Source organism: Chiloscyllium punctatum, chromosome 2 (genome assembly GCF_047496795.1).
Source record: "Chiloscyllium punctatum isolate Juve2018m chromosome 2, sChiPun1.3, whole genome shotgun sequence".
Classification (NCBI taxonomy): domain Eukaryota; kingdom Metazoa; phylum Chordata; class Chondrichthyes; order Orectolobiformes; family Hemiscylliidae; genus Chiloscyllium; species Chiloscyllium punctatum.
The window spans coordinates 125,169,837-125,182,921 of record NC_092740.1 but is presented as its reverse complement, the minus strand read 5'-3'; the positions used below and the strand labels follow the sequence as shown (position 1 = coordinate 125,182,921).

The 13,085-nt window shown below is 46.9% G+C and overlaps 1 protein-coding gene across 1 annotated transcript in view; it reads right to left on the bottom strand.

The window, feature by feature from the left end:
- The window catches only part of LOC140488569 (atrial natriuretic peptide receptor 1), a 79,980-nt gene extending 73,001 nt beyond the window's left edge, over nt 1-6,979 (bottom strand). Inside the window, exons 1-3 of the mRNA XM_072588125.1 lie at nt 6,692-6,979; nt 770-990; nt 69-174 (exon numbers count right to left, since the gene is read on the bottom strand). Coding sequence (XP_072444226.1) covers nt 69-174; nt 770-823 — 160 coding nt within the window. The 5' untranslated portion in view covers nt 824-990; nt 6,692-6,979. The remainder of the gene's footprint in view (nt 1-68; nt 175-769; nt 991-6,691) is intronic.
- Nucleotides 6,980-13,085: the final 6,106 nt, after the last annotated feature.

Sequence of the window (13,085 nt, the reverse complement as noted above, 5' to 3'; positions counted from 1 at the left end):
CCTCTCGGAGAGAGTCCTATAGTAGTAACGCTGGCTTGTTAACAAATGGGGAAAGGGCACACACTCACCTCCACAGTCGATCATGTTGTATTCATGCGGGTTTTCCAAAGGCCAGCAATCATACTCCGTGTTGTCCAGGTCATGCCACTGTCTTGTGCTTCTCGGTAGCATCGCCTTTGCAAATATATGGGAACAATTCCAGGCAAACGATTCAGAACAACTGTCACAAATTGTCACCCCCTATTCAACGAAGACCTCCTGTAAACACTAAATTGAAAACTTCCCTGGTATCAACTGAAATCTATTCTGATGACCATGCTTGCCTTAGAACATCTATTATGGACAAAAGGGCAGCTGGGAGAACACAGCAAGCCAGGCAGCATCAGGAGGTGGAGAAATCGACCTTTCGGGTATGACCCATTTTCAGCAATGAGGGTTATACAAGAAACATCGACATCTTCACCTCCTATGCTGCCTGGCTTGCTGTGTTCTTTCAGCTGCCCGTTTGTTTACTTTGGATTCCATCATCTGCAATTTTGTTTTTGTCTCTAACTAAGTTTGCATTTTTATTATTGCGGGACATTTCTTTCCTCCTTCCCAAATTTCAACGAGTAGAGTCTGTCTTATGCTTTTAGATGGTTTCTAAACTGTAGTTCACATGTTATTACGCACAGAATATCTGGAATGCATCTGGACTGTCGTATTCCAGTATCAAGATGTATCTTTTAAAATGCACTATCCAAATCAATTATTAAACAAATAAACTTACCAGCAAATAACAAACAATAAAATGAGCAAATTTGTCCCGTTTAGAAAATGACATAATCCTCTGCAGCGGGGTGTGTTGGAGATCGAATCCAGTCCAGAAACTGGGAACCTCAAATCGTTAATAACAAAAAAAAATTCTGCGATTTTGTTTTCTGACTGTGAATCCTCGGAACGCTTCTCGCCAGGGTTTCTGTGAGCATGCGTGAGCATTCTGTGTAACACCTGAAAAAACATGGGGAAGAAGGGAGACGGATAAATGGAGCAAGTTTCTAACCTCCCTCCCCCCACCCCCCAACCCCCTCAAAATAGCAGCTCCAGAGCAAACTACACCTTCAGTCACAGGGACACAGATGAAATCACTTCAGTCACACACAGGGATGGCTGAAACTGGGGGTTACACAGCCCCAAGTTCGTGAGTCCCCTCTACCCCTCTCCATCCCAAATGGACACTTGGAATCAGACTTTCAGGAAGAATTGGGTACTTCAGGTAGAATTTTGGATTTCAGAAACTGAGCAGCAGTGTGTGCAGCAAACAAGCGAGAGGGAGAGGGAGAGACCAGGTTCCAAATGCATCAATGCCTGATTGTATACTGGAGAGGTAATCCCCCATATCACCGCAAACTGGGGGGAGAGGCAGGGCCAGAAATTAAATCAGTTTCAAACAACAAATTCAGCAGTTCATCATTCGCCCATACTTCAAGTAAACTTGGTGCTGCCTGAATGTTAGAACAGGAGAGGCAGTTCAGCTGCTTGTATCTGTTCCTGCTATTCAACCAGATCGGAGCTGGTTAACTCTTTCCTAATGAAGGGCTTTTGCCCGAAATGTCGATTTCGAAGCTACTTGGATGCTGCCTGAACTGCTGTGCTCTTCCAGTACCACTAATCCAGAATCTGGTTTCCAGCATCTGCAGTCATTGTTTTTACCTCTGCTCTCCAGGCTTGGGTTTACTCCTCTCAATCTCTTTAACCCAACAGAAATTCTCGGTTTGCACCTGTCTAGCCTCAGCAGCTTTTCTTTAGAGAGGAGAAAGTTCCAGATGCATATAAAAGTATGAGGTGAGCTGCTGGTCATTCTCACTGTGAGAATTATAGTATTTGACTCTGTCAAATCCCTTGTGCTAAGGTTAAGTCACTATAGTCCTACCAGACTCTCGCATTAGAGAGAGGTCACTGATGGTGGTTTAACCTGAGGGACCCCATTTCTCAGGCAAGGGGAGAGGTTGAGAGTCCTTTATGGTAACCTCAGCCAGGGTAGGAATTGAACTCACACTGTTGAAGTTGCACATCATCTCAAACCAGATGTACAGCCAACTGAACTAACCAATACTTTCTCTGTAGCACAGCCTCAGGATAAAGTGAATAAGATGCATTTTATTCTTAAACATTTTCTGCTGCTTATGTTTTCAGGCATTCCTTGTTTCCATTTTATCTCTCACCTACCCCAGTCCCATCAGCGACCTCAACTCTCTATCTTTCTCTTTGTTTTCACACCCACAAAAGGCTGGTTCTTCTCCGTTGCGTATGGATAGATATCGCTTTATGTACAAGAAATGGTGAACATCACGTGACATCAGCAGATTGTAAATCAGATGTCATTATAGAAGAAATGGCTTCAGAGTGAATGTTGCTTCCTCACAGAGGTGGAAGCTTCGTATTAAATTCCCTACAGTGTGCAAACAGGACCTTTAGCCCAACAAGTCCACACCGACCCTCCGAAGAGCAACCCACCATACCCAACCCCCTACATTCACCACTGATTAATGCGGCTAGCACTGTGGGCAATTTAGCATGGCCAGTTCACCTAACCTGCACATCTTTGGAGTATGGGAGGAAACCCATTATCCGCAGACATGGGGAGAATGTGCAAACTCCACACAGACAGTTGGTGGAGGTGGGAATTGAACCCAGGTCCCTGGCACTGTAAGGTCACAGTGCTAACCACTGAGCCACCACATCATCTGAATCCTGAGAGACAATCAGTTACCATCACCGAATCCCGTACTATCAACACCCTAGGAGTTATCATTGACCAGAAACTCAACTGGGCTCACCACAGAAATGCAGTGGCTACAAGAGCAGATCAGTGGCTGGAAATACTTCAGCAAGTAACTCACCTCCTGACTCCCCAAAACCTGTCCACCATCTACAAGGCACAAGTCAGGAGTGTGATGCGATACTCCCCACTTGCCTGAATGAGTGCAGCCCCAACAACATGCAAGAAACTTGATACCATCCAGGACAAAGCAGCCTGCTCCACAAGTATCCTCTCCCTCCAGGGCAGACACTCATTAGTAGTAGGGTATACTATCGATAAGCTGAAAATGTGTTGCTGGAAAAGCGTAGCAGGTCAGGCAGCATCCAAGGAACAGGAGAATCGACGTTTCGGGCATTAGCCCTTCAGGATGCACTGCAGAAAATCATTAAAGATCCTCAGACAGCAACTTCCAAACCAAGGTAAAAACAATGACTGCAGATGCTGGAAACCAGATTCTGGATTAGTGGTGCTGGAAGAGCACAGCAGTTCAGGCAGCATCCGAGGAGCAGTAAAATCGACGTTTCGAGCAAAAGCCCTTCATCAGGAATAAAGGCAGTGAGCCTGAAGGGTGGAGAGATAAGCTGGAGGAGGGTGGGGGTGAGGAGAAAGTAGCATAGAGTACAATAGGTGAGTGGGGGAGGGGATGAAGGTGATAGGTCAGGGAGGAGGGTGGAGTGGATAGGTGGAAAAGAAGATAGGTAGGTAGGACAAGTCATGGGGACAGTGCTGAGTTGGAAGTTTGGAATTAGGGTGAGGTGGAGGAAGGGGAAATGAGGAAACTGTTGAAGTCCACATTGATCCCCTGGGGTTGAAGTGTTCCAAGGCAGAAGATGAGGCGTTCTTCCTCCAGGAGTCAGGTGGTGAGGGAGCGGCAGTGAAGGAGGCCCAGGACCTCCATGTCCTCGGCAGAGTGGGAGGGGGAGTTGAAATGTTGGGCCATGGGGCGGTGTGGTTGATTGGTGTGGGTGTCCCGGAGATGTTCCCTAAAGCGCTCTGCTAGGAGTGCTCACCTTCCACCCTACTAACCTTCGCATAAACCAAATCATCCGCCGACATTTCCGCCACCTCCAAAAAGACCCCACCACTGGGAATATATTTCCCTCCCCACCCCTTTCCACCTTCCGCAAAGACCGTTCCCTCCGTGACTACCTGGTCAGGTCCACGCCCTCCTACAACCCACCCTCCCATCCTGGCATCTTCCCCTGCCACCGCAGGAATTGCAAAACCTGCGCCGACACCTCCTCCCTCACCTCCATCTAAGGCCCTAAAGGAGCCTTCCACATCCATCAAAGTTTTACCTGCACATCTACCAATATCATTTATTGTATCCATTGCTACCGATGCAGTCTCCTCTACATTGGGGAGACTGGACACCTCCTAGCAGAGCGCTTCAGGGAACATCTCCGGGACACCCGCACCAATCAACCATACCGCCCTGTGGCCCAACATTTCAACTCCCCCTCCCACTCTGCCGAGGACATGGAGGTCCTGGGCCTCCTTCACAGCCGCCTCCCTCACCACCTGACTCCTGGAGGAAGAACGCCTCATCTTCCGCCTCGGAACACTTCAACCCCAGGGCATCAATGTGGACTTCAACAGTTTCCTCATTCCCCTTCCTCCACCTCACCCCAGTTCCAAATTTCCAGCTCAGCACTGTTCCCATGACTTGCCCTACCTGCCTATCATCTTTTCCACCTATCCACTCCACCCTCCTCCCTGACCTATCACCTTCGTCCCCTCCCCACTCACCTATTGTACTCTATGCTACTTTCTCCCCACCTCCACCCTCCACAAGCTTATCTCTCCACCCTTCAGGCTCTCTGCCTTTATTCCTGATGAAGGGCTTTTGCCCGAAACATCGATTTTACTGTACCTTGGATGCTGCCTGAACTGCTGTGCTCTTCCAGCACCACTAATCCAGAAACTTCCAAACCAAGCACTACTTCCATATAGAAGGACAAGGGCAGCAGATATACGGTAACACCACCACCTTCAAGTTCCTCTCCAAGCCACTCACCATTCTGAATTGGCAATATATCACTTCCATTCACTGTAACTGGAGTAAAATCCTGGAATTCCCTAATGCTATGGGTCAACCCACAGCAGGTGGACTGCAGCGGTTCAAGAAGATAGCTCACTAGCACCTTCTCAAGGGCAATTAGGGACTGGCAATAAACACTGGCCAGCCAATGACACCTACATTGCACAAAAAAAAACTAAATAAAAATCCTGTTGTTTTTTAGGGAACTAGATACCATATTTCTGACTAGCTAGAAAGCTCCAAGTGAATCTTGACCAGGATTCAGCACTTTAATTACGCAATAAAGACACATTTCGATGCCCACTAGAGAGACATGAACACTGACTTTCAGAAACACTTCAACTAATAATCTGAGGTCCTTAGGATGGGGGTAAATAGCTGGAATTGTTTTGTTTTGGGAAATTAGAGAGAGAAAACGTTGGTAATGTCTGTATTTTTACATTGAGTTCTCAATGTTTAACCACCTGTCGAGATATGTTTTCGACACACCTCCAATGTTGGTGGGACATAATCCGCATATTCTGGCCCAGAGATGGGGATATTAGAGAGGACCAGAAGACTCCTGTATTCTACAGAGTTAGGACTCACTCAGAATAAAGATGCTTGGTTACTGAGGTGATTGTGTGAGACCTCAGCCACAGAGTAGATGTGAATTTGCGGGAGTTTTGAAACGTTGACTCTTGTTTCTTCTCTTCACGGATGATGCGAGACCTGCTGAGGGTATCCAGCATTTTCTGGTTTCAGGGCTGCAGACACCCTGACCCCAGAGAGTCAAATTTTCCGGGGGAGGCCTATCTCCCTTCACAAACTGCATCAGGTGCTAAATTTAGGCACCACGAGGAGATCACCCACTGTCACACCAGTCCCCTCAAGTTATTCATAACTACATCCGTTATTCCTTGTCTTCACCCAAACTAACCCATCTCTGCCACAATTGGCCATAACTCACTGTTAATTTGTGTGTGTGTGGGGTGGGGGGGAATGGGGGGGCTGTTCCATTGGACATGGAATGCAATTATTTCAGAGCTGAGTGATTCCAGCCTCGGGCGACTGTCTGTGTAGAGTTTGCACATTCTCCCTGTGTCTGTGTGGGTTTCCTCTGGGTGTTCCCGTTTCCTCCCACAGTCCAAAGATGTGCAGGTTAGGTGAATTGGCCAAGCTAGATTGCCCACAGTGTTCAGGGATGTGTAGGTTAGATGTATTCGTCAGAGGTAAATGTAGAGTAGTCGGGAGTGGGTATGGATGGGTTATTCTCTGAGGTTCGGTGTGGACTTCGGAAGGACCATATTGTGGGGATTCTATGACTCTGAGTGCCAATAGTGATTTTCTATGATTTAAAAACATGCGGTTCGCTTTCATTCAAAGACTCCCCCACCCTCTATTGTTGGAATTCTACTATACCTGTTACCTCATTGGAATGCTAAAGGGAAACATTCCTCTTTAACACATTACTAAAACATGTCTTTGATGGTTTAACTAAAGCATTAGAAATTATTCAAGGGTTTGATGGGGCACAACAGAGAAACTGTTTTCAGCTGTAAACGGCAAATTGGAAAACAAATCAGAAAGGAAGGAGATAAGGAGATTTTGATTTCCACTCACTTATGCAGTGAGTAGTTGTGGTGTGGAACAGACTGAGTTAGAGAGAAATGAACGCGGATTCAATAGTAACTTTCAAAATACAGGTATTGAATATATGTTTAATATAGAGAAAAATGTAAACTTGTGGGGAAAAAAGGTCATATTACTCCCGTTGAGGATGTTTTAATGATTTATTCCAGTGTTTTCTTAATCTATATGTTCAATTTTAGACTGTTAGAAAACATGACAGTAAGTTAGTGTGTTACCTTCAGTTATAATTTTTTAAGGCCTTTCTTTAATCCTCTGGTCATTTTTCTCTCATGTTCTTGTATGTTCCCATCATCGCGGTGAACTCCTGTTCTCCCTCTAGGATCGACCTATATTCTACTTTCTTTTTGACTTGGTTCTGGTTAATTTGTCAATTCTTTAAGTCTCGCTCTGATTCCTGCTGTTTTACTTCTTCGTTGCCTTGGATACAGTTGCAGGTATTTATGTTCTCTCTGCTATCCTCTCTGAACTGATGAACGTGGGCCCTTTGCAAACTTCGAAAGATATCATTGCACTTCGTGAAATAAAGGGAGGTTGTACATTTATTTGCTGGAATGGGCTTCTCGCTGCTGTGATTGCTTTCAGTAAAATTGCACGGAGGTGCACATTGGGGAGGCGATCTGATACCTTCCCTGTTGAGAATTTTTTCATCACCCTCATACCTCTGATGCTGTGTCCACGGGGGCTGGGAAAATTCAGGATTCAGATTCCTACTGAATGGGGCTGACACTGATAGACACGTTGCGGTTATGGGATCATAACTTTGTTTGTAGTGTCATCTAGTGGAGACGACAAGCATTACAAAGCAAGCCATTTGATGAACTGAGATAAGTTTAATTTATTAAAGATGCCGCACGAATGTTCTCTCCTGAGAAACACAACGAGCAGCAAATGGACAGATTTCCTCATGCCTTTAAGAGTGACCATGAGACATAGTCTGGGATCTGTTATACACACTTTCATACTGACGATATAACAATGGAGATTGTTGATGGCTTCACAAATCCAGGCTCCACAATTACAATCTGTTATTTGCAGAAATCAATGTACGTATCACAAATGTCCAAACTGACTAAACAGTGTGGACCAATCAACAGCTAACCTACTCAGGACAATAAACTGTGTATCTATCAAGTCTGTCTTCAGTACCATACCCTATAAGGTGATGATACCTGGACAACAAATGCTAGGCGGGAGAAATTTCTGAATAGTTTCCACCTTTGTTGCCTCAGATTTATCCCCAGGATCTTTGGCCTGGACAAGATTACCAATTCAGGGGGTTCTGGAATGTTGCTTTCTTCAGCTAAACAAATAATATATGACTTGGATTGGCCAGGAGAAAGTGAAGATTGCAGATGCTGGAGATCAGAGTCGTGTGGTGCTGGGAAAGCACAGCCAGTCAGGCAGCATCCGAAGAGCAGGAGAATAGACATTTCCAAGGCCCCCAGAGGATCCTTCCACATCTGTCAGAGATTTACCTGCACTTTCACACACGGTATCTACTGTGTCCGTTGCTTCCGATGGGGTCTCCTCCACATTAGGATACCTTTTTTTGGGCAATGTCTATCACGGTGTAGGTATTGACCAGGATACTAGGGATTAGAATCCCCAGCCCTGTTCTTCTTCAAAGTAATACCACAGGATCTTTTATATCTACTTAAACATGCAGATTTGGTGGTTTAATATCTCATCCAAAAGATGGCCTCACCAACTGTGGAGCTCAAGTATTGTGTTGGAGTGGCAACTTTCAATTTTATGCATTGAAGTCTTGGAGTGGGTAAGACTTGAACTCATAGGCGAGAGTGCAAATGACTGAGCTACAGCTGATCCAGATAAATGACAGCCTGGTATCTAAATATCTTCTGTGCAGTAAACCCCAATCCAAATTATTAAAGCTGTTTAGAGAAGGAAATCTGCCATTCCTACTCGGTCTGGCCTACATGAGTCACACCTGGACTACTGTGTGCAGTTTTGATCTCCTTACTTCAGAAAGGATGCACTGGCACTGAAGGAGGTGCAGAGGATATTTATAAGGTTGATTCTGGAGTTGAGAGGGTTGGTTTATGAGGTAAAAACAATGACTGCAGATGCTGGAAACCAGATTTTGGATTCGTGGTGCTGGAAGAGCACAGCAGTTCAGGCAGCATCCAAGGAGCTTCGAAATTGACGTTTCAGGCAAAAGCCCTTCATCAGGAATAAAGGCAGTGAGCCTGAAGCGTGGAGAGATAAGCTAGGGGAGGGTGGGGGTGGGGAGAAAGTAGCATAGAGTACAATGGGTGAGTGGGGGAGGGGATGAAGGTGATAGATCAGGGAGGAGAGGGTGGAGTGGATAGGTGGAAAAGGAGATAGGCAGGTAGGACAAGTCTGGAAAAGTCATGGGGACAGTGCTGAGCTGGAAGTTTGGAACTAGGGTGAGGTGGGGGAAGGGGAAATGAGGAAACTGTTGAAGTCCACATTGATGCCCTGGGGTTGAAGTGTTCCAAGGCGGAAGATGAGGCGTTCTTCCTTCAGGCATCTGATGGTGAGGGAGTGGCGGTGAAGGAGGCCCAGGACCTCCATGTCCTTGGCAGAGTGGGAGGGGGGAGTTGAAATGTTGGGCCACGGGGCGGTGTGGTTGATTGGTGCGGGTGTCCCGGAGATGTTCCTAAAGCGCTCTGCTAGGAGGTGCCCAGTCTCCCTAATGTAGAGGAGACCGCATCGGGAGAAACGATACAATAAATGATATTAGTGGATGTGCAAGTAAAACTTTGATGGATATGGCAGGCTCCTTTAGGGCCTTGGATGGAGGTGAGGGACGAGGTGTGGGCGTGGGTTTTACAGTTCCTGCGGTGGCAGGGGAAAGTGCCAGGCTGGGAGGGTGCGTTGTAGTGGGTGTGGACCTGACCAGGTAGTCGCGGAGGGAACGGTCTTTGCAGAAGGCGGAAAGGGGTGGGGAGGGAAATATATCCCTGGTGGTGGGATCTGTTTGGAGGTGGCGGAAATGTTGATTTGGTTTATGCGAAGGTTGGTAGGGTGGAAGGTGAGCACCAGGGGTGTTCTGTCCTTGTTACGGTTGGAGGGGTGTGGTCTGAGGGCGGAGGTGCGGGATGTGGATGAGATGCGTTGGAGGGCATCTTTAACCACGTGGGAAGGGAAATTGCGGTCTCTAAAGAAGGAGGCCATCTGGTGTGTTCTGTGGTGAAACTGGTGCTCCTGGGAGCAGATACGGCAGAGGCGGAGGAATTGGGAATATGGGATGGCATTTTTGCAGGAGGTAGAGTGGGAAGAGGTGTAATCCAGGTAGCTGTGGGAGTCGGTGGGTTTGTAAAAAATGTGAATGTCAAGTCAGTCATCATTAATGGAGATGGCGAGGTCCAGGAAGGGGAGGGAGGTGTCAGAGATGGTCCAGGTAAATTTAGAGTCAGGGTGGAATGTGTTGGTGAAGTTGATGAATTGCTCAACCTCCTTGTGGGAGCACAAGGTGGCACCAATGCAGTCATCAATGTAGCGGAGGAAGAGGTGGGGAGTGGTGCCGGTGTAATTATGGAAGATCAACTGCTCTCGTAGTCAACAAAGAGACAAGCATAACTGGGGCCCATACGTGTGCCCATGGCTACCCTTTTGGTCTGGAGGAAGTGGGAGGATTCAAAGGAGAAATTGTTAAGCGTGAGGACCTGTTCGGCCAAACGAATGAGAGTGTCGGTGGAAGGGTACTGTTGGGGACGTCTGTAGAGGAAAAAAATGGAGGGCTTGGAGGCCTTGGACATGGCGGACGGAGGTGTAGAGGGATTGGATATCCATGGTGAAGATGAGGCGTTGGGGGCTGGGGAAACGGAAGTCTTGGAGGAGGTGGAGGGCATGGGTGGTGTCTCAAACGTATGTGGGGTGTTCCTGGACTAGGGGGGATAGGACAGTGTCGAGGTAGGTCGAGATGAGTTCAGTGGGGCAGGAGCATGCTGGGACAAACGGTCGGCCAGGGTGGTCAGGTTTGTGGATCTTGGGAAGGAGGTAGAACCGGGCAGTGCGGGGTTCCCGGACTATGAGGTTGGAAGCTGTGGGTGGGAGATCTCCTGAGGTGATGAGGCTCTGTATGGTCTGGGAGATGATGGTTTGGCGATGGGGGGTGGTGTCATGGTCGAGGGGCAGTAGGAAGAGGTGTCCTCGAGTTGACGTTTGGCTTCAGCGGTGTAGAGGTCAGTGCGCCAGACTACCACTGCGCCCCCTTTATCCGCTGGCTTGATGGTGAGGTTGGGATTGGAGAAGAGGGATTGGAGGGCTGCGTGTTGTGAGGGTGAGAGGTTGGAGTGGGGGAGGGAGGTAGACAGGTTGAGGCGGTTAATGTCCCGGCGGCAGTTGGAAATGAAGAGGTCGAGGGCAGGTAATAGGCCAGCGCGGGGTGTCCAGGTGGATGCAGTGTGTTGGAGGTGGGCGAAGGGGTCCTCGGAAGGTGGGCGGGAGTCCTGATTGTGAAAGTAAGCTCGGAGGCGGAGGCGATGGAAGAATTGTTCGACGTCACGACGTGTATTAAATTCATTGATGCATGGACGGAGGGGGAATGAAGGTGAGTCCTTTGCTGAGGACTGATCGTTCGTCCTCAGTGAGGGGGAGGTCTGGGGGGATGGTGAAAACTCGGCAGGGCTGGGAGCTGGGATCTGGTGTGGGTGTAGAGCTGGGAGTGGGGGCGGAACCTGTAACTGGAGTGGGTGTGATGGTGGGGGGAATAGGGTTGGAGTCACAGGGAATGAGTAGGCTAGGATTAAATTCATTGGAATTTAGAAGAATGAGGGAGGATCTTATGGCAATGTATAAAATTATGAAGGGAATAGATAAGATAGACGTAGCGAGGATGTTTCCCCTGGCAGGTGAAATTAGGACAAGAGGGAATAGCCTCAAAACCAGGGGGAGCAGATTTAGGACTGAACCGAGAAGGAACTTCTTCACCCAGAGGTGTGGAATTCCCTGCCCAGTGAAGTATTTAAGTCTTCCTCATTGAATGCTTTTAAAGCTAACATAGTTAATTTTTGAACGGTAAAGCAATTAAAGGTTATGGTGAGAGAATGGGTAGGTAGAGCTGAGGCCACAAAAAGATTATGGAAGTTATTATTGGCAGTAATGTAGTTAACTTAGTGTTGCAATGTATGCCCGGGATCATGTTACAGGCCTCCAGTAACAGATGGTGGTAGTGCATTGTTATAGGTTAGTTAAATCACTGGGAGATGAGCTAATGCTGAAGACAATGGTGTTGTAATGTGATAGGTTGAGTGTTATGGAAGGAAATAGTGTGGCAGGAGATGATTAGTTTAGAAAGACAGAACAAGCCAGCATGATTACCTATGCTAATGTTATCCGGTAAGCACAGGACCAACAAATTGTACACACTGGAGGAGTACAAAGAAATTGTGGGGAGCCAGGAAAGCCATTTTGCTGGCTCTCACCGCTTCGATTTCGCAAGTTTAAAGTTTAATTTTGTGAAAGATTATCTGCATCTCCTGGTAATTTTTTATAGAACATGAAGTGATTCTTCCACAACAAGATCAGCCACCATCTTATTGAATAGAGACAAAAAAAGAACTGCAGATGCTGGAATCCACGGTAGAGAAGCAGGAGGCTGGAAGAACACAGCCTGAAGATGGGTTACACCCGAAGCATTGATTTCTCCACCTCCTGATGCTGCCTGTCTTGCTGTGTTCTCCCAGCCTCTTATTGAATGCCAGAGTGGGCTTGAAGAGTCAGATGGTCTAATCCTGGTTCTTATACTAAATGAGTATTTCACATCAGTGTTTAATGTGGAGAAGGATATGGAATCTAGAAGACTTGAAGAAATAATTAGAGATATTTGAAAGTACCCATATTAGAGAGAAGGTGGTGCTGGGCATTTAAAAATGCATAAATGTGGATAAAATCCTGGGACCTGATCAGGTATATCATGGAACTTTGTGGGAAGCTAGGAAAATGATTTCCAGGCCCCTTGCTGACGTATTTACACCATCGATAGCCATGGGTGAGGTGTCAGAAAACTGGAGGGTGGCTAACGTGGTGCCATTATTTAAGAAAGGCAATAAGGAAAAACCAGGGATCTATAGACTGACATCAGTGGTGGGTAAGTTGTTGGAGGGGATTCTGAGGGATAGGATTTACATATGTTGGGAAAGGCAAGGGCTGATTAGGTATCGTCAACATGGCTTTGTGTGGGGAAAATCATGTCTGACTAACTTGATTGAGTTTTTTTTAAAGAAGTGACAAGGAAGAATGATGAAGGCAGAACAGTGGACATTGCCTATATGGACTTCAGTAAGGCATTCAACATGGTAGACTGGTTAGCAAGGTTGGATCACATGGAATCCAGGGAGAGCTGGCCATTTGGAGGCAAAATTGGCTAGAAGGTCGAAGACAGAGGGTGGGATGGAGAGTTGTTTTTTGGACTGGAGACCTGTGACTAGTGGTGTGCTCACAAGGATCAGTGCTAGGTCCGCTGCTTTTTGTCACTTATATAAATGATTTGGATATAAACTTAAGAGGTACTGTCAGTAATTTTGCAGAGAACACCAAAATTAGTCATATAGTGGATAGAGAGAAACGTTATCTCAGTGTACAATGGGACCTTGATCAGATGGGTCGATGGGCTGAGGAGTA